Below are 20,976 nucleotides of genomic sequence, written 5' to 3' on the forward strand. Positions count from 1 at the left end.
TGGCCTTCAAGACTTCGAGAACCACTGGTCCAAGTATACCCCAAAACTTGAGGTAAAACTCAGCCGGCAGCCCATCCATCCCAGGCACCTTCCCTTTTCCCATCCTCCTAAGAGCGCTCTCAACCTCTTCTAGTGAGATCTGGGCCTCCATCACGTCTCTAATGTCCTCTGGCAACCGCCGGGACAAGTGTTCTAAAAACACGTTTCCCTGCTCTACATCTATTTCCCTTTCCTTAAATAAACCTTGGAAATGATCAGTTGTCACCCTGACCATATCCTCTGGTTCTCTAACTATACTACCATTTTCTTCCCTAACGCCATGCATTACCTTCCTACTCTGTCTGGCCCTAACCGACTTAAAGAACATAGCAGAACAAGTCTCATTATGTTCTAGAAAGCCACTATGCGCACGCTCCAGGAAAGCTCGAGCCTTCCGCTCCTGCAACTCCCTGAGCTGCGCCTTTAGGGTTGCGGATCTCTCCCAGTCAAACGACCCGCCGAGGTTGCCTGCCTCGTACTCGAGTTCAATTAACCTTTGGATACGATCCACCTCCCTCCTCTCCTCCCTTTTTTTCCTCTTGCAATATCCTATTATAAAAGCCCTAATCCTCACCTTAACTAAATCCCACCACTCTACCACCCCCTCGCACATGGACCGGAGACCCTCAAGCCTCCAAAAGAAACCATAAAACCCGTCAACAAAAGCCTGCTCCTCCAGCACATCCCGATCTAGCTTCCAGTACCCCCTACCAAAGAGGCAGACTGGCGACCCCACCTGCAGGAGCACCCCGTCGTGATCCGAAAAGAAAACAGGCAACAGCCGCCCAGACAACTTACCCAAAGACCTGGGTACAAAAATATAGTCGAGCCTCCGCTCAACCCCCCTGGAGTTGCGCCATGTAGGACCGTCCATTTTCGGAGTAGTGTGCAGACCACCATCTACCAGACCATGGCAAGCCATTAGCCTGGCAATGGCGCCTGCACTGCTATCCCCCCCTCTTCCTAAATCTGTATTAAAATCCCCCCCTATCACTAATTTCCTATTTGTGACACACAGGGGCGTCAGACAGTCCACCATCTCCCTCCTGTCTGCCACCACCTGTGGTCCATACACCACCACTAATCTAAAATTACAATCCCTTATCGTGACATCCACCCCTATAACCCTCCCCTGCATTACCACAAAAGAATCCTCCACTTTAACCTCCCTGTGCCCACACAAAATCCCTACCCCCGATGAGTGCACCCCCCCAACACCCCAAACCGACTCCCCCTTGTCCCACTCCCTCTTAAACCTATTAACATCCCCTCCATCCCTCAGGTGAACCTCCTGTAAAAAACAAAAATCAAACCCCACACCCTCCAAATAACTAAAAACCGCCCTCCTCTTAACACAATCCCTTAAACCCCTTACATTTAAACTAACAAAAGTAAAATCAGACCCCATGAAAGAATAAAATAAAAACATGTAATACACTCAAATTCTAAACCCAGACAGAAAAAAACAAAAACAGGAGACTCACCCGATGCTCCCCTGCTCCATATCTACCGGTGATGACACCATCTGTACTCCCAACATCCCCCCCTCTTCCTCCATCTCACCAACCCAGGATGCAGGAATAGTGTTTGGCTCCGGGGTGCCCTGCACCCTGGGTCTACCCCCACAATCCTCCCCCTCCCCAGTGCTGCAGCTGGATTGGAAAAAATTCGGGGAGGCTGAGTCCCCAAACAAAAAACTCCCCACCTCCTCCTGTACCCAGTCCTGAGTCCTGTTAGGTGTGTCCCCACCCAACAGATATTGAGAGCCTGTGGAAACCAGCAGCAACCCAGAGGTTTCTCCCACCCCCATCACTCTCTTGGCCATCCCCTCCCTCTCACTGTCGGCCAATCGCTCCCTCCTCTTCATTCTCTTCTTTGGTGATGACGGCAGTGGAGAGATACCAACCCCCCCGCCCGCCAGCTCCTCCACCATACCCCTCATCTCTTCCACCAGGGCACATTCCCCCCAGTCCACTTGCTCTTCCACCGTCTCCTTCTCCACCACTCCTCCATCGCTTTCTTCTCTCTCATGCTCCTCCACTCGGTTGCCGTCTTCCGCCGCTTTTCCTGGTTCTCCTACTCCCGTGCCTTCCGTTTCCTTCTCTCTTCCTTCCGCCGCTTCTTGCTCCTCCTCCTTCCTTGTGGCCTTCCCCTCTGGACCTGTACTCTGATCATGAGGCGTGCTTCCTTCCCCTCCTCTTCTTCCCCCATCCCCCGCCCCTGCTCCCCCCCCAGCCGCAGACGCATATGACCGCTGACGGGCCGGGCACCCCCGCCACAGGTGTGCTGACGAGCCACACCCATGGCACGTCTTAGGCTTGTCACAATCCCTCGCCTCATGATCCTCAGATGCACAAAATCTGCATTTTCTTGTACTACATGAGGCGAATATGTGACCATAGGCCATACAGCGTCTGCAAAATGGGGGCTGACGTGCATAAAACAACGTCCCCCTGTCAGCCCCTAGGGAGAACATAGCAGGAGGATGGAGGTAGCCACCATGTCCCTTTGGGTCCTCTCTGAGGAGGGCCTGGAAACCTCTCCTCCCATTCCAAAACCCAAGGGAGTCTTTGAGGTGCCTTGCTGAGGAGACGTTATCCATATATCTCCCCAGAAAAGCCCTCACCTCTTCGTCCTTAACGTAAGGGTTGTAAATGTTGACAGTTACTACCCTAAAATTATTCTTCGCCAGGCTTGTTATTTCGTAGTGGCACATCGGCCTCTCACCTCCCACTGCTCTTGCCCTTCTCAGGATATCATCGTGTTTTGCCTCTGTATATAGTGCCACGTCGTATGCTCCCTCCAACGAGTTGCCTTGGAAACAAAACACGTCCTTCACCGTCAGCTTTAGAATCCCCATCAATATTATCCTTCCAAAAGATTCCCGTCCTAAAGGCTCCATCTCCTTTTCCTTCCAAGCAAACCTAATCGTGTTAGCCAGCCCAATCCCAGGGACCGACCGTGTTGATGTATTTAGCACCATCTCCGCAAGGAGAATGGCGCTCGTTCTCTTCTCTTCCAAAACAAGTGAAAAGAAAAAAAACAAAGTGACTGAGCCTATCTGGTGCAAACAAACACTGAGACAGGAACAATCACCCACAAACACACAGTGAAACCCAGGCTACCTAAATATGGTTCCCAATCAGAGACAATGACGAACACCTGCCTCTGATTGAGAACCATATCAGGCCGAACATAGAACTAGACAAACTAGACATGTAACATAGAATGCCCACTCAGATCACACCCTGACCAACCACAACATAGAAATATACAAAGTAAACTATGGTCAGGGTGTGACAGTAGCACCAATATTGTTCACATTCCAGCACAGCTGTTCCTTCACCAACGTTTTCTCTATTTGTACAATTCTCTCTTAATTCAAAACAGCATTTGTAGGGGACAACCGATGAGCTGCAGGTACAGTACCTTGCGAAAGTATTCGGCCCCCTTGAACTTTGCGACCTTTTGCCACATTTCAGGCTTCAAACATAAAGATATAAAACTGTATTCTTTTGTGAAGAATCAACAACAAGTGGGACACAATCATGAAGTGGAACGACATTTATTGGATATTTCAAACTTTTTTAACAAATCAAAAACTGAAAAATTGGGCGTGCAAAATTATTCAGCCCCCTTAAGTTAATACTTTGTAGCGCCACCTTTTGCTGCGATTACAGCTGTAAGTCGCTTGGGGTATGTCTCTATCAGTTTTGCACATCGAGAGACTGAATTTTTTTCCCATTCCTCCTTGCAAAACAGCTCGAGCTCAGTGAGGTTGGATGGAGAGCATTTGTGAACAGCAGTTTTCAGTTCTTTCCACAGATTCTCGATTGGATTCAGGTCTGGACTTTGACTTGGCCATTCTAACACCTGGATATGTTTATTTTTTAACCATTCCATTGTAGATTTTGCTTTATGTTTTGGATCATTGTCTTGTTGGAAGACAAATCTCCGTCCCAGTCTCAGGTCTTTTGCAGACTCCATCAGGTTTTCTTCCAGAATAGTCCTGTATTTGGCTCCATCCATCTTTCCATCAATTTTAACCATCTTCCCTGTCCCTGCTGAAGAAAAGCAGGCCCAAACCATGATGCTGCCACCACCATGTTTGACAGTGGGGATTGCTTTTACGCCAAACATAACGTTTTGCATTGTTGCCAAAAAGTTCAATTTTGGTTTCATCTGACCAGAGCACCTTCTTCCACATGTTTGGTGTGTCTCCCAGGTGGCTTGTGGCAAACTTTAAACAACACTTTTTATGGATATCTTTAAGAAATGGCTTTCTTCTTGCCACTCTTCCATAAAGGCCAGATTTGTGCAATATACGACTGATTGTTGTCCTATGGACAGAGTCTCCCACCTCAGCTGTAGATCTCTGCAGTTCATCCAGAGTGATCATGGGCCTCTTGGCTGCATCTCTGATCAGTCTTCTCCTTGTATGAGCTGATTACACACAGGTGGATTGTATTTATCATCATTAGTCATTTAGGTCAACATTGGATCATTCAGAGATCCTCACTGAACTTCTGGAGAGAGTTTGCTGCACTGAAAGTAAAGGGGCTGAATAATTTTGCACGCCCAATTTTTCAGTTTTTGATTTGTTAAAAAAGTTTGAAATATCCAATAAATGTCGTTCCACTTCATGATTGTGTCCCACTTGTTGTTGATTCTTCACAAAACAATACAGTTTTATATCTTTATGTTTGAAGCCTGAAATGTGGCAAAAGGTCGCAAAGTTCAAGGGGGCCGAATACTTTCGGAAGGCACTGTACTTCTAATCAGGGTTGCCACTCATCTGCCAATCAGGGATGTGGCTTTTCTGGTCTACCTGTATACAAGTTAGTTACAAAGAAATACAGAATTATAGGGTAAGGAAGCGGGCACGATAGGAAATTCATGAATAACTTGACTTAGGTGTCTGCTCACTTGGATACACTATATCAATTTATGAGATACAGTGTATTCAAAAAGTATTGAGGTCCATTGACCTTTTCTGCATTTTGTTACATTACAGCCTTATTCTAAAATTGATTAAATTGTTTTTACACACAATACCCCATAATGACAAAGCATAAACAGGTTTTTAGACATTTTTGCACATTTCTATAAAACAAATCGGAAATTTACAGTACCAGTCAAAAGTTTGGACACACTTACTCATTCAAGGGTTTTTCGTTATTTTGACAATTGTCTACATTGTAGAATAATAGTGAAGACGTCAAAACTATGAAATAACACATATGGAATCATGCAGTGACCAAAAAAATTGTTAAACAAATAAAAATATATTTTATATTTGAGATTCTTCAAAGTAGCCACCCTTTGCCTTGATGACAGCTTTGCACACTCTTGGCATTCTCTCAACCAGCTTCATGAGTTAGTCACCTAGAATGCAATTCAATTAACAGGTGTGCCTTAATTTATGGATTTTTTCCCCCTTTTTAATGGATTTCAGCCAATCAGTTTGTGACAAGGTAGGGGTTGTGTACAGAAGATAGCCTTATTTGGTAAAAGACCAAGTCCATATTATGGCAAGAACAGCTCAAATAAGGAAAGAGAAACGACAGTCCATCATTACTTAAGACATGAAGGTCAGTCAATATGGAACATTTCAAGAACTTGCAGACGCAAAAAACATCAAGCGCTATGATGAAACTGGCTCTCAGAGGGACCGCCACAGGAAAGGAAGACCCAGAGTTTCCTCTGCTGCAGAGGATAAGTTCATTAGAGTTACTAGCCTCAGAAATTGCAGCCCAAATAAATGCTTCACAGAGTTCAAGTAACAGACACATCTCAACATCAACTGTTCAGATGAGACTGCGTGAATCAGGCTTTCATGGTCGAATTGCTGCAAAGAAACCACTACTAAAGGACACCAATAATAATAAGAGATTTAGTTGGGCCAAAAAACACGAGCAATGGACATTAGATTGAGTCCAAATTTGAGATTTTTGGTTCCAACCGCTGTGTCTTTGTGAGACGCAGAGAGGGTGAACGGATTAACTCTGCATATGTGGTTCCCACAGTGAAGTATGGAGGTGGAGCATTTCACTACACTCACAAAAACATCTGCCAACCATGTGTATGTGACCAACACAATTTGATTTGATATGATGGTGCTTTGCTGGTGACACTGTCAGTGATTTATTTAGAATGCAAGGCACACTTAACAAGCATGGCTACGACCGCATTCTGCAGAGATATGCCATCCCATCTGGTTTGCGCTTAGTGGGGCTAACATTTGTTTTTCAACAGGACAATGACCCAAAACACACCTCCAGGCTGTGTAAGAGCTATTTGACCAAGAAGGAGATTAATGAGGTGCAGCTTCAGATGACCTGGCCGCAACAATCAACGACCTCAACCCAATTGAAATGGTTTGGGATGAGTTGGACCACAGAGTGAAGGAAAAGTAGCCAGTAAGTGCTCAGCATATGTAGGAGCTCCTTCAAGACTGTTGGAAAAACATTCCTCATGAAGCTGGCTGAGTTTGCAACGCTGTCATCATGGCAAAGGGTGGCTACTGTGAAGAATCTAAAATCTAAAATATATTTTGATTTGTTTAACACTTTTTAAATTACTACATGATTCCATATGTGTTATTTCATAATTGTGATGTGTTCACTATTATTCTACAATGTAGAAAACAGTACAAATAAAGAAAAACCATTGAATGAGTAGGTGTGTCCATACTTTTGACTGGTATTTTACATTTACATAAGTCATCAGACCCTTTACTCAGTACTTTGTTGAAGCACCTTCGGCAGCGATTACAGCCTCGAGTCTTCTTGGTTATGACGCTACAATCTTGGCACATCTGTATTTGGGGAGTTTCTCCCATTCTTATTTGCAGATCCTCTCAAGCTCTGTCAGGTTGGATGGGGAGAATCGCTGCACAGCTATTTTCAGGTCTCTCCAGAGATGTTCGATTGGGTTCAAGTCCGGGCTCTGGCTGGGCCCTTCATGTACATTCAGAGACTTGTCCCGAAGCCACTCCTGCATTGTCTTGGCTGTATGCTTAAGGTCGTTGTCCTATTGGAAGGTGAACCTTTGTCCCAGTCTGAGGTCCTGAGTGCTCTGGAGCAGGTTTTCATCAAGGATCTCTCAGTACTTTTCTACGTTCATCTTTCCCTCGATCCTGACTTGTCTCCCAGTCCCTGCCGCTGAAAAACATTCCAAAAGCATGATGCTGCAGCCACCATGCTTCACCGTAAGGATTGTGCCTGGTTTCCTCCAGACTTTTGGCATTCAGGCCAAAGAGTTCCATCTTGGTTTCATCAGAGCAGAAAATCTTGTTTCTCATGGTCTGAGAGTCTTTTAGGTGGCTTTTGGCAAACTCCAAGCGGGCTATCATGTACCTTTTACTGAGGATTGGCTTTTGTCTGGCCACTATACCATAAAGGCCTGATTGGTGGAGTGCTGCAGAGATGGTTGTCCTTCTGGAAGGTTCTCCCATCTCCACAGAGGAACTCTGGAGCTCTTTCAGAGTGACCATCGGGCTTTTGGTCACCTCCCTGACCAATGCCCTTCTCCCCGAAATGCTCAGTTTGGCTGGGTGGCCAGCACTAGGATGAGTCTAGGTGGTTCCAAACTTTTTCCATTTGTTATATTTGTTATCAATAATATGCACATCCTTGCTTCAGAGCCTGAGCTACAGGCAGTTAGATTTGGGTATGTCATTTTAGGCCAAAATGTTTAAAAAAGGGGCGGATCCTTAAGAGGTTTTTTAAACCAGATGGAGATACAGATTTATGTATATTTAATGTGTGCCCTATTATTTATATTTTTAAAAAATTACGTATTTTTTTTATTTATTTAAGCTCTTTCTCTAGACAAACATTCCTTTATCTGATTTTGTTTTGCTCCACTTTTTGGTTTGTTTCTGTCTTTAAGTTTGGTGTTGGTTTTTATTTTGTTTGCCTGTCCTTGGGCAGATTCCGTAGGTGCTAATGGTGGGTTTCTTTTAGGTTCCTGTTTTTGTAGTCAACTTTCAGTGGACTCCCCGTGAGTGTATTTCAGAACCCCTCCTTAAACTCCACCTGTTTTGGTTGTCATTGACTTTGTTATCTTCCCCCTTCTGTTTGAGGGATATTTTCGGTGTTCTTGCTAGGGAACATAACAAAATAAATTCATTAGGTTCTACTATATGGGTTTCACATGACTAGGCAGGGGCTCAGCCATGGGTGGGCCTGGGAGGGAATGTGCCCACCCATGTGAGAGCCAGGCCCACCCACTCAGAATGAGGTTTTTCCCCACTAAAGGGATTTATTACAGACCAGAAATACTCCTCAGTTTCATCAGCTGTCTGGGTGGCTGGTCTCAGATGATCCCGCAGGTGAAGAAGCCAGATGTGAAGGTCCTGGGCTGGTGTGGTTACACGTGGTCTGCGGTTGTTAGGCCGGGTAGATGTACTGCCATATTCTCTAAAACGACAGAGGCGGCTTATGGTAGATAAAATATTAAAATCTCTGGCAACAACTCTGGTGGACATTCCTGCAGTCAGAATGCTAATTGCACGCTCCCTCAACATAAGACATCAAATCTGTGGCGTTGTGTAACAGGGACATAAACACTTTTGTGCACAACATTTGAGGAATTAAGTTTTGGAATATTTCTGGGATTATTTTTCAGCTCACGAACCATGGAACCAACACTTTCTATGTTTTGTTTATATTTTTGTTTCACCGACACGAAGCAATCTATGAAGTTGGCTGACTGGTAAACCTCTTTTTAGGGAGAGAGGGTGAAAACTATCAGCTGTGTGCATATTTTATCTATTGTAGTACTTAGATTGTCCATTTGTAAGAAGTACATTAATGAATTGTACAGAGTTAGTTATTTTCCATAGTGAAGGAAATTGATTGTAATCTAGAGTTAATGTAGTTTAAAAAAATAATGCAAATGGACTGAAGTAGCAGGATAAATAGTACTAATAATTGTAATTAACAACATAGCACCATCAAATGATATGAAACACTATATTCAATTAATGAATTATGGCAGCTGCGTGTGTGTGTGTTTGTCAGTAGTATGTGAGCATGTGTGAATGTGCAGAGTCATTGTAAGTCTCCCCACACAGACAGTGTGGTGAAGAAGGAGCATGACAAACCCAACTCTGCAAACAATATCTCCACTTCAAGAATGACAATGGTAAATGCCTAATTCATGCATTAACAGAAATTAATGTAAATAAATGACGGGGATTGACGGTACATTTACTAGACCTACTGGTTACATAGGTAATGAGGAATTTATTAAATAAACAAAGGGCAAACAATTCACACAATGGCTACAAGTAACAAAAATCTAAGGAAATATATATGGAAGTAGTTTATTGCACCACCAAAAAAAGGGGTTACAAATGGATGAAAATCTAATTTTAATAATTTCTTGATCTTTTTAATATCTCTCAGATATAGAACAGACACTTTAAAACAAACTTCTCTTTGATTTATTGTTTGGCTGTCTGTTTTTCCATGTATGAATCAATGTGTTTCTATGGACTCAAACCAGTAAGGCAAAATTCAATGTTTCATCAAATTATTTGGAGTTCCTAAAATTCCAAATCGAATAGCTAAATGATCCTTGGTATGGCAATCTTAAAACAATTCCATATGTCAGCTTAGTAGAACACCCTCTTTAGGATTGCTTTAACTTCGCGTGTTAAACATCCCACAACATTGAAAATCTTGAACGCACCCTAGACAACGCGTCATAGCAGTGCCAAGTCATATGACCTAGTGCAAGCTCACGGAAACAGAGGAAAACAAAGGACTGCTCAGCTGCGGTAGTGTATAATTTGTTGATTTCAGGATTTGTTAGATACTGTGTTGAAATAGCTAACTATTGTTGTTAAGACGAAGCTTTTTTTCCGTGCTATATATGGTACATTTCTGTTGTACTTATGGATTTGTATGGAGGCATATGTTGCCTAATGCAGATTGTTTGTCCCTCATACAAATCTAGCTATCCCTCGAGATGGCAGATAAGAACTTTCGGTTATTCTTGTTCATAACACTCTGTACGGTCATTACATGTGGTGAGTTTGCCCTTGTCCAGCTAACATAACCTCTGATTTAATATCTTTCCATTTAAACATCCCCTATTTGAATACTGAAATGTCATATTCCTTCAACAGATGGGAGTGTATCCCTATCTGCTCCAGCCACTGTAAATCTGGAGGAGAAAAGTTCAGCCAATATCACCATAACGCCTAGGTAACTATGCTTATAGCTGGTTCTCTACTACCAGTTTTTATCAGTATTATATACATTTGTTGTGATGCAGTGTTTGGTATTTCTTTATTTTTGCAGCTCTCCTCAGAATGTCTCAACACTCATTATTTTTAACTTCACCGACTCCTCTGCAAATGTTACCTCAATACTTAAACTGCCTCAACAGGTATGCATTTTGTTTAATTCAAACTGACTGAAGAGCAAGAACCAATAACCATGTAATTGATTATTAATGCACTTTGATATCTGCATCTATCATATTTAAATGAACTACAGTGGCCACTGTGTGTAAAATAAATACTAGCACTTACTTTGTAGGCATAAATGCATATTATGTCTAAATGTAACAATTGTTTACAGTGACTTTTTATATATTTGATTATTTAAGTGCAGTGTTTCCGACATTATATGTTCTGTATTTCTGATCTCCAGGTAGAGTTGCCTGCAAACGCCACATCAAGCACTTTTGAGGTTCATGCAGAACATGTGGGTCAGGTGACAGCCTATTTATACAGCAACAACACTGGCATTGCAAGGTGAGCTGTACAGAGTTTCTGTCAGTGAATTTCAACTCCATGAACATTTCTCACTTTCAGACTGATTTTTAAACCAACATAATGTACTAATAGTCTCTCATTTATGTTTTCCAGCCATAAGACCCGAATCCGTTTCTTGGTTATTAGAAGCAACACTGTTGATATCATTAACCAAGTAATTGGTTGGATTTACTTCCTAGCATGGTCTATATCATTCTACCCTCAAGTATATGAGAACTGGAGAAGAAAAAGGTAGTGCCTCTGATACTTGGACTTTTTTCAAAATCCTCTGCATCACAGGATTTAGATCTAAAGGACTTTTGGATATGGTTTCTGACTAAATTTGTCTGTTTGACAGTGTGGTGGGGCTGAACTTTGATTTTCTGGCACTCAACTTGACAGGATTCATTGCCTACAGTGTCTTCAATGTAGGCCTCTTCTGGGTTCCGTACATGAAGGTAATCGCTTGCATGCCATCACAAACGGTGTAACAAATTGGGACGAATACTGACTTGAGATCTGCACACACAGCTCTGCAAATGTTGTCAGTCATGTATTGATACCAATGGGGATTTGCGCTGGATAGTCTATGGTCCTATTGACTCAGTTTTTACTCCACATGGTTATATAGCAGTGTGTTTTTTTATTTACAGGAAGAGTTTTTGAAGATAAATCCAAATGGTGTAAACCCAGTGGATGCCAACGATGTGTTCTTCAGTCTCCATGCAGTTGTGCTGACTCTTGTATATGTCTCTCAGTGTGCCATCTATGAAGTGAGTAACAATAGACCAGTCTTTAGTGACTTCCTAAATGTCCCCCTTGGTTATAAACAGGAGACAGATGTTGGCTGGCTAAATAATGATTAGCTTATGTTTTGATTGTTGGCAAAGACATATTCATCTGATCCTTTGAGGATTTTTTTTGTTGTTGGAAGGAAATCATTTTTGTCAAGGCCTCAATGAAACATTGTCAGTTAAAAGCATTGTGAAAGTGATTAATGTGTTCCTGTGTTGCAGAGAGGAGGGCAGATGGTGTCCAAGATTGCTATTGGCCTTCTGGTGATTGGTTGGACGTTTGCCCTGGTCACCCTCTTTGTTGCTGTGGCCAGTAAGATCACCTGGCTGGAATATCTCTACTATTTCTCTTACATCAAGCTAGGTGTCACCCTCGTCAAATACATCCCACAGGTATGGATTTCACAATATTTTACTGCATATAAGATGGTTTTCGCTTATGCAATTAGCATTTGTTACAGTAGATGTTGCGCCTCACTTGGAAATGTATGATGTTATGGATTTTCATGATCACACACTCTGTCCCCTCAGGTCTACATGAACTATCAAAGACAAAGCACAGAGGGTTGGAGCATTGGCAATGTGTTGCTGGACTTCACAGGAGGCAGCTTCAGTCTCATTCAGATGTTCCTTCAGTCATATAACAATGGTAAGGCTGCCCACGCTTCCCGTAGTACACTAATGTGCACATGCCTCAGTAGAACAGGCAATAATTAGTCAGCGAAAATATTTACAGGACAGTCCCAAAAATTCAAAACGTGTCTTCAGTTGCAGGCATTTAACATTTTAATTGTTTGTCATTTATAATCATTCATTGTGTGTATAAAGTACATTTGGAAAGTACTAAGACCCCTTCACTTTCCACATTTTGTTATGTTACAGCCTTACTCTAAAATAGATTAAATGTGTTTTTTTCCCCCACATGAATCTACACACAATACCCCATAATGAAAAATCAAAAACAGGTTACGAAATGTTTGCAAATGTATTAATTATTCAAACTGAAATATCACATTTACATAAATATTCAGACCCTTTACTCAGTACTTTGTTAAAGCACCTTTGGCGTTGATTACAAACTTGAGTCTTCTTGGGTATGACGCTACAAACTTGGCACACCTGTATTTTGGGAGAAATTCCCCTTCTCTGCAGATGCTCTCATGCTCTGTCAGGTTGGATGTTGAGCATCGCTGCACAGCTATTTTCAGGTCTCTCCGGAGATGTTTGATCAAGTTCAAGTCCGTTCTCTGGCTGGGCCACTCAAGGACATTCAGACACTTGTCCCGAAGCCACTCCTGCGTGGTCTAGGCTGTGTGCTTAGGGTTGTTGTCCTGTTGGAAGGTGAACCTTCGTCCCAGTCTGATGTCCTGAGCGCTCTGGAGCTCTGCTCCGTTCATCTTTCCCTCGATCCGGACTTGTCTCCCAGCCCCTTCCGCTGAAAAACATCCCCACAGCATGATGCTGCCACCACCATGCTTCACTGTAGGGATGGTATTGGGCAGGTGGTGAGCGCTGCCTGGTTTCCTCCAGACGTGATGCTTGGCATTCAGGCCAAAGAGTTCAGTCTTGGTTTCATCAGACCAGAGAATCTTGTTTCTCTTGGTCTGAGAGTCCATTAGATGCCTTTTGGCATCTCGGAGCTCTACAGACAATTCCTTCGACCTAATGACTTGGTTTTTGCTCTGACATGCACTGTCAACTGTGGGACCTTTATATAGAGAGGTGTGTGTGCCTTTCCAAATCATGTCCAATCAATGAAAATAGGATGCACCTGTGGTAAATTCAAATCAAGTAGAAACATTAAGGATGATGAATGGAAATAGGATGCACCTGAGCTCAATTGAGTCTCGGCAAAGTCTGAATAACTATGTAAATAGGTATTTCTGTTTTTATTTTTAATAAGTAATTCTAAATACATTTTAGATTTTTCAAAGTAGCCACCCTTTGCCTTGACAGCTTAGCACACTCTTGGTATTCTCTCAACCAGCTTCACGAGGAATGCTTTTCCAACAGTCTTGAAGGAGTTCCCATATGCTGAGCACTTGTTGGCTGCTTTTCCTTCACTCTGCGGTCCAACTCATCCCAAACCATCTCAATTGGGTTGAGGCCAGGTCATCTGATGCAGCACCATCACTCTCCTTCTTGGCCAAAAAGCCCTGACACAGTCCGGAGGTGTGTTTTGGGTCATTGTCCTGTTGAAAAACAAATTATAGTCCCACTAAGCGCAAACCAGATGGGATGGTGTATTGCTGCAGAATGCTGTCATAGTCGTGCTGGTTAAGTGTGCCTTGAATTCTAAAGAAATCAGACTGTGTCACCAGCAAAGCACCCCCACACCACCTCCATGCTTCATGATGGGAACAACACATGCGGAGATTAGCCTTTCACCTACTCTGTGTCTCACAGACAAGGTGGTTGGAACCAAAAATCTCAAATTTGGACGCATCAGACCAAAGGACAGATTTCCACAGATCTAATGTACATTGCTCGTGTTTCTTGGCCCAAGCAAGTCTCTTCTTCTTATTGGTGTCCTTTAGTAGTGGTTTCTTTTCAGCAATTTGACCATGAAGGCCTGCTTCACAGTCTCCTCTGAACAGTTTGAGATGTCTGTTACTTTTTTTGGGTTGCATTTTCTGAGGCTGGTAACTCTTATGAACTTCTGTAGTAGAGAACTCTGGGTCTTCCTTTTGTGTGGCGGTCCTCATGAGAGCCAGTTTCATCATAGCGCTTGATGGTTTTTGCGACTGCACTTGAAGAAACTTTCAAAGTTCTTGAAATTTTCCATATTTACTGACCTTCGTGTCTTAAGTAATGATGGACTGTCATTTCTCTTTGCTTATTTGAGCTGTTCTTGCCATAATATGGTCTTTTACCAAATAGGGCTATATTCCGTATACCACCCGACCTTGTCACAACACAACTGATTGGCTCAAGCGCATTAAGAAGGAAAGAAATTCCACAAATTAACCTTTAACAAGGCACACCTGTTAATGCATTCCAGGTGACTACCTCATTCAATTCCAGGCTGTATCACAACCGGCTCTGATTGGGAGTCCCATACGGTGGTGCACAATTGGAGCAGCATCGTTCGTGTTTGGTTAGGCCGTCATTGTAAATAAGAATTTGTTCTTAACTGACTTGCCTAGTTAAATAAAGGTTACGTTTTTATTAAATAAATAAAATAAAAGGCTGGTTAAGATGATGCCAAGTGTGCAAAGTTGTCAAAGGCAAAGAAAGGGTGGCTACTTTGAAGAATCTCAAACACCTTTTTTGGTTACATGATTTCATATGTATTATTTCATAGTTTTGATGTCTTCACTATTATTCTACAATGTAGAAAATAGTAAAAATAAAGGAAAATCCTTCAATGAGTAGGTGTCCAAACTTTAGACTGGTATGGTATAGATATCTTTTCATGTTTATATATGTTTATATATATATATTTATATATTTATATGTTGTGTTAATGTTGCAGGAATAATTGTAAAATAAGTCATATAATATTACTTTTTTTACAATTATTCCTGCACATTAACACGACAGTGTCACAATATTCATAATACAGGATTTCCTTTTCATGTCCACCCACCCACGAGCCCTGCCAACCCACCCACCCAGCTCTTTCCCTGTGTCTGTGAGAAGAACAGACAAATCATAACATAAATAATAACTACAAAAACATACAGAAAAGGGTTATTTAAACAATGTATTAAAAAGGTTATAAAAGTACATTGAAATAGTGATGCATTTTGTTGTTTTTTTTCAGATTAATTCCATCAATCTTAAACAGAATTGTGACTTATTACATCACTTGCTGAATTAATTGATGGTCTACGTCAGGGTTTCATGAGTTTTTCTATTGTTTCCTAGATGAATGGAAGCTCATCTTTGGGGACCCCACAAAGGCAGGACTTGGCTTGTTCTCCATATTCTTTGATGTGGTGTTCATCATTCAGCATTACTGTCTGTACAGACATAAAACACATTATGAGCTTGTGGTTGACCAGGAATAGGCTAATTGTAATTGACTGTTTACCTCTGCCAGTGAGTCCAAACGATTTACTGAAGGACTAATATAAGGGCTTTCTTCTATGTAGTGTTCCCAGTCATTGAATGGGAAGCTATTTAGACACAGGGGGGCCATACTTCCTCGTCTCAAAATGCGTCAGCCAATTAAAATATTTGGTGTAGTTGCACGTGATCAAACACTATTGGTACTTTCAAGACAACTGGGAACTCTGGGGGTTGGGGGGAATGAGGTTGAATCATGACATCAGTGATCAATCTACAGGTCGAAAAGTCAAAGCTCTAGAAAGAGGCTAGAGTTCCCGACTTGGAATTCCGAGTTGGAAGACTGCTCAAAATATATTTTCCCAGTCGTAGATAGCGCACCCCCCCCCCCCCCCCCAGTTGGCAGTTGTATTGAATGCTCGGAAGTGTCCGATTTTCCAGGTTCCGGTTGTTTTGAACGCGGCATTAATGTTCCCTTCAGATAACCTGTCAGATTTAGGCTGCTATTCCAAACACTTAAAAGACACACCCTCAGCCCTCAAATTAAGTGGACACTTCTGATGACGTATTATTACGTCTGATGAGTTGACACTTGCAGGGCAAGGGAAGGACGAATTAATTTGAAATGGACTGCTCTTGCCAGGAAATGTGTCACTCGTTCATCCCACGGTTGTGTTTTCAGTCATCATGGAACTGTTGCGTGTGCCTTTTATATGCTCTACAGTCAATTATGATTGCATTTCATATCTTGGCTAGAAGACAACGCCTCCGCAGACATTGAAAGTTAGCCTTCCAACTATATCTGGAAATTACAATGTATAAGTGTGATGTCAGGGAAAGTTTATATGCGCAAGCAAACGTTTCCAAAAGCCAACCAAACAAAAACATCATGACTTTTATGATGTGTTTGAGCCGTCATGTGCATTAGTAGCAGAATGTATAACTTATTTACATTTGTTTCTACTTACACTTGAATGTTGACTTCTCCATATAATGTTGGTTTTAAGTTTTGGCTGACGTTTCTTAGTGGATGTACAATCATCGCAAATTGAATATGGGGCTTTTCAAGCCCTGGAGTGAACATAATTGTAAACTCGATCAAAAGCGAGGGCAGAAGGGCTTACGTTGCCAACTTCCCTTGCTTAGCTAATCATTTGGACCGACGACAAAGGAGGCTGCCGTGATTCCCCCAATTTAGATAAAGGTTACATTTAAAAAATATATATAATTTAACGTGCATAAGTGGTGGAGGGTGTTTATTTTATGGGTTTGGAATGCAACCTTAGCAAAAGGCTAACTTGCATAGCTGGCCCGTGATCATATCTGGTTCAAATGCTGTATCGATCAATTCAAATCGTTGACGTAGTTGGACCTGATCGAACACGTTTTGATGAAAGTGTCCTTAACAAAAGTCCAATGACACGTTCTGATAATCAAAGCAACTAGATCACGTGTGTTTGACTGGACTGGTCAAACACACGTGCTAACTCCAGGTTGCAGATTGTGGCAAGGGTTTGAATCTCATGAGTTTATTTTCCCCTTTTTGAAATGCAGAATTACTTTTTGTGTCAGTGTGTTGAGAAGTGTAGCCAAAACCATGTGAATGAAGATTACGCATACATTTAATGAGGAGCTTCTTGTTGGAGTCCCTCTTGCAGACCGAAACAGGCTACTGGCACTGCTACATAAACAATCGTCACTTCTATAAACTATATTACATAGATGTTAGTGCTGTGCGATTTTAACCGGCATCGGTTCAATTATTTGAAATTCTATTTATTTCCGTTTTATTTCTGTGAACTAGATGTAACGTTTCTATACAGATATATTAGATCATGCATTTCCAACAGTCCAATATTCTACATAGTTTAGTGCAGAAAACATGGTGATTAATTACAATGAGAATAATCCATTGCGTGCCAGTTTAAACTTGTCTGGTCTGTCCTGAGCAAGGCAATGGGGTGCGTTCGTAAATTCATTTTTGCTATCTACACTGATTTCAGAGCACTCTTGTTTGAGTGTGCCAGAGTGCAGAATAACTGATATAATTTACGAATGTGCAACACCCGTTGAAATTGAAAGGTGTCAGTAAAGGTTGGGGGAAAAAAACGCAAATAAATTGTTGCTAGCAGCACAGTTAGTCACTAATGCTCTAGATAACGTGACAACAGCCTAACTAGCTCTGCTAGGGCAAGTAAAATGGTGAGTGAGGTGTTGTCTCATTTGTGTGTGGAAGTAGCTAGCCAACTTTAGCCAGTTAGCTTTGGCACTTAACTGCCGTTGTGAGGTCAGAACGCTCAGATTGACCCTACTCCTCGGCCAGAGGGTCCAGTGTGCGGCCTGAACGCTCCGAGAGTGAAACGCTCTGAATTTACTTGAGTGATAATGCCAGAGAAGCCGGTGTTTTGAAGATGTATTGGCACAGGTGTTTCGTCTTGGGCCTGCAAACCGTGCCATTATATCCTCCGAACTCCGGGTTCGAGGGCATTATCACTTTTATACAACAGGTTACCAACATATTCGAGTAATGATTGACATATTTTCATTAATGTTATTTTGATAAATGTATTCATATTATTTCATCCTTCCGCAAGATATAGTCCAGACACAAATCTAGGGTTGCTACCCAAGCCGGCTGGTCATTTCTTCTATGAGACCCAGTCGTCCATAGATTCTGGGAAAAAAATAATTGAACATGACCCAGTCGTTCGTTCTAAATGTGCCATAACCATACTGGCTCGCAAAATTCGTATCCCTTGCCTGCTCTAGCTAGCCATAGTTGGCTAACTCACAGTCACGTCAAACAGTGCTGCCAGAATAACAACAGTAGCTGCATTTGCTTTTGTTAAAGCTGTTTTCTAGTGATGACATGTATTTGGACATCCATAACAATGAGCTAATGAGGTGTGATTTTGCATAGCATAGAAAATGTGCTCTCCCATCAGGACAGTTGTTCAGAGGTTCAGAGCTTCAATGCCATACAACACTCCTTCCGTGGCCTCCAACTGCTCTTAAACGCTAGTAAAACCAAATGCATGCTTTTCAACCGTTTGCTGCCAGCACCCGCACGCCGACTAGCATCACCACCATAGATGGTTCCGACCTAGAATATGTGGACATCTACAAGTACCTAGGTGTCTGGCTAGACTGTAAACTCTCCTTCCAGACTCATATCAAACATCTCCAATCTAAAATCAAATCTAGAGTCGGCTTTCTATTCCGCAACAAAGCCTCCTTCACTCACACCGCCAAATTTACCATAGTAAAACTGACTATCCTACCGATCCTCGACTTCGGCGATGTCATCTACAAAATAGCTTCCAATACTCTACTCAGCAAACTGGATGCAGTTTATCACAGTGCCATCCGTTTTGTTACTAAAGCACCTTATACCACCCACCACTGCGACCTGTATGCTCTAGTCGGCTGGCCCTCGCTCCATATTCGTTGCCAGACCCACTGGCTCCAGGTCATCTACAAGTCCATGCTAGGTAAAGCTCCACCTTATCTCAGTTCACTGGTCACGATGGCAACACCCATCCGTAGCACGCGCTCCAGCAGGTGTATCTCACTGATCATCCCTAAAGCCAACACCTCATTTGGCCGCCTTTCCTTCCAGTTCTCTGCTGTCTGTGACTGGAACGAATTGCAAAAATCACTGAAGTTGGAGACTTTTATCTCCCTCACCAACTTCAAACATCTGCTATCTGAGCAGCTAACCGATCGCTGTACATAGTCCATCGGTAAATAGCCCACCCAATTTACCTACCTCATCCCCATACTGTTTATATTTATTTACTTTTCTGCTCTTTTGCACACCAGTATCTCTACCTGCACATGACCATCTGATAATTTATCACTCCAGTGTTAATCTGCAAAATTGTAGTTATTTGCCTACCACCTCATTCCTTTTGCATACAATGTATATAGACTATTGTTTTCTTTCTACTGTGTTATTGACTTGTTTGTTGTTTACTCCATGTGTTGTCTGTTCACACTGCTATGCTTTATCTTGGCCAGGTCGCAGTTGTAAATGAGAACTTGTTCTCAACTAGCCTACCTGGTTAAATAAAGGTGAAATAAAAAAAATTGAGGAGCTAGCCAACCACACAGCTAACACAATCACTTCAAACTGAAGCTGGAAAGACTGCAAAGTGGCTGCAGTTCGTTTCATTTGACCTTTTTCAAATTGATATTTCTTTGTATATATCCATAAAAACTATGCTAGCTGATTCAGAATTTCGACTGAATGAGAAACACTACCTGCCTGTCTGTCTCGTCCCGACATATCCGCTGTTGATAACTAAATGTTAGTCTAAAAAAAAGAGATATTGCCTAGATTATTTTTATAGTGGAGATAAAGTTTATAAATTGCCTGGCTGGGCTGATGAGAGTGGATTGCGCAGCCAGATGGAACAGGGTAAATAGGCATTTTAATGTCATATATTTCGCTGGTGGCAACTTGCGGAATAGACACCGACTGGAATGCGGATTTAACCAATCAGCCTTCAGGATTAGACCTGCCCGTTGTATAATAAAAGACAACCTGACAACGCTCTGAATTTACGAACGACCCAGAGCGCACTCTGACACTGGAGGCAATTTAAGAACACATACATGGAGAGAAGTGAGAACGTGCAATCCAGAGGGATAGAAAGCAGTTGCTTCGCCAGCCTGAAATGTGATTTATAGTTGGTATTCAGCAGTCATAAAAGTACACCTTATTTACTTTGAAGAACTACACCTTATTTACTTTGAAGAACTACTGAGATAGTGATTTTGTCAGACACCATAGGCAGTAGCTATGAGGTGACTTTGAATTAAATAATAGTTATCAAATAAAACACATTTGATTAAAGTAATGTTAAGTGATGGGCAGTCACTACCACCATGGGACTTATATTAATTGTTTTATTCTGTTACAGAATTCAACCCACATAATGCATTTAATGTATACAAAAACAATATGGAAACGCAAGTCGAAAAAGTGATTATTTTTCCAGAATCAAACCCGAAACCGAACCGACCTAAAAACACTAATCCCTCAGCACTAATATGTGTGTAGGCTACACACAACGTTTTATATGCATTATTATAATAATCCACTTCGTCACAAATGCATTATTTGAGTCTAGCATTGAGGACCAGCAATTAACAGTGTTTTTCTTAACAAAAATGCATGATGCAAGGTGGGCTTGAACTCATGGTTTATGAGCACTGTCATTTTATCGTCGACAGTGTGTGCCACCAGGACCGAATAATGATGGTACATGACAGCTATTTGACAAGTCCATAAGGCTCTTCAACTTTTTAAACAATAATTTAATTGTGTCAGGCTATGTAATGGGAACAACTAACGTG

General features: G+C 42.0%; 1 protein-coding gene across 1 annotated transcript; it reads left to right on the plus strand.

The window, feature by feature from the left end:
• The first annotated feature begins 9,742 nt into the window (after window positions 1-9,742).
• ctns (cystinosin, lysosomal cystine transporter) lies at window positions 9,743-18,697 on the plus strand. The gene is made up of 11 exons (XM_021603673.2): window positions 9,743-9,826; window positions 10,006-10,078; window positions 10,178-10,256; window positions 10,353-10,440; window positions 10,707-10,810; window positions 10,925-11,062; window positions 11,169-11,268; window positions 11,464-11,583; window positions 11,827-11,997; window positions 12,136-12,253; window positions 15,475-18,697. The coding sequence occupies exons 2-11, from the start codon at window positions 10,018-10,020 to the stop codon at window positions 15,615-15,617; spliced, it is 1,122 nt and encodes a 373-aa protein (XP_021459348.2). The 5' UTR covers window positions 9,743-9,826; window positions 10,006-10,017; the 3' UTR covers window positions 15,618-18,697.
• Window positions 18,698-20,976: the final 2,279 nt, after the last annotated feature.

Source organism: Oncorhynchus mykiss, chromosome 5 (assembly GCF_013265735.2).
Source record: "Oncorhynchus mykiss isolate Arlee chromosome 5, USDA_OmykA_1.1, whole genome shotgun sequence".
NCBI classification, from domain to species: Eukaryota; Metazoa; Chordata; class Actinopteri; order Salmoniformes; family Salmonidae; genus Oncorhynchus; species Oncorhynchus mykiss.

Bases quoted from the DNA above. Each gene is read 5' to 3' on its own strand.
- ctns (XM_021603673.2), top strand. From the start codon at position 10,018: ATGGCAGATAAGAACTTTCGGTTATTCTTGTTCATAACACTCTGTACG. The intron at 10,079-10,177 runs GTGAGTTTGCCC...TTCCTTCAACAG, and splicing joins CTGTACGGTCATTACATGTG to ATGGGAGTGTATCCCTATCT. The intron at 11,998-12,135 runs GTATGGATTTCA...CTGTCCCCTCAG, and splicing joins TCGTCAAATACATCCCACAG to GTCTACATGAACTATCAAAG.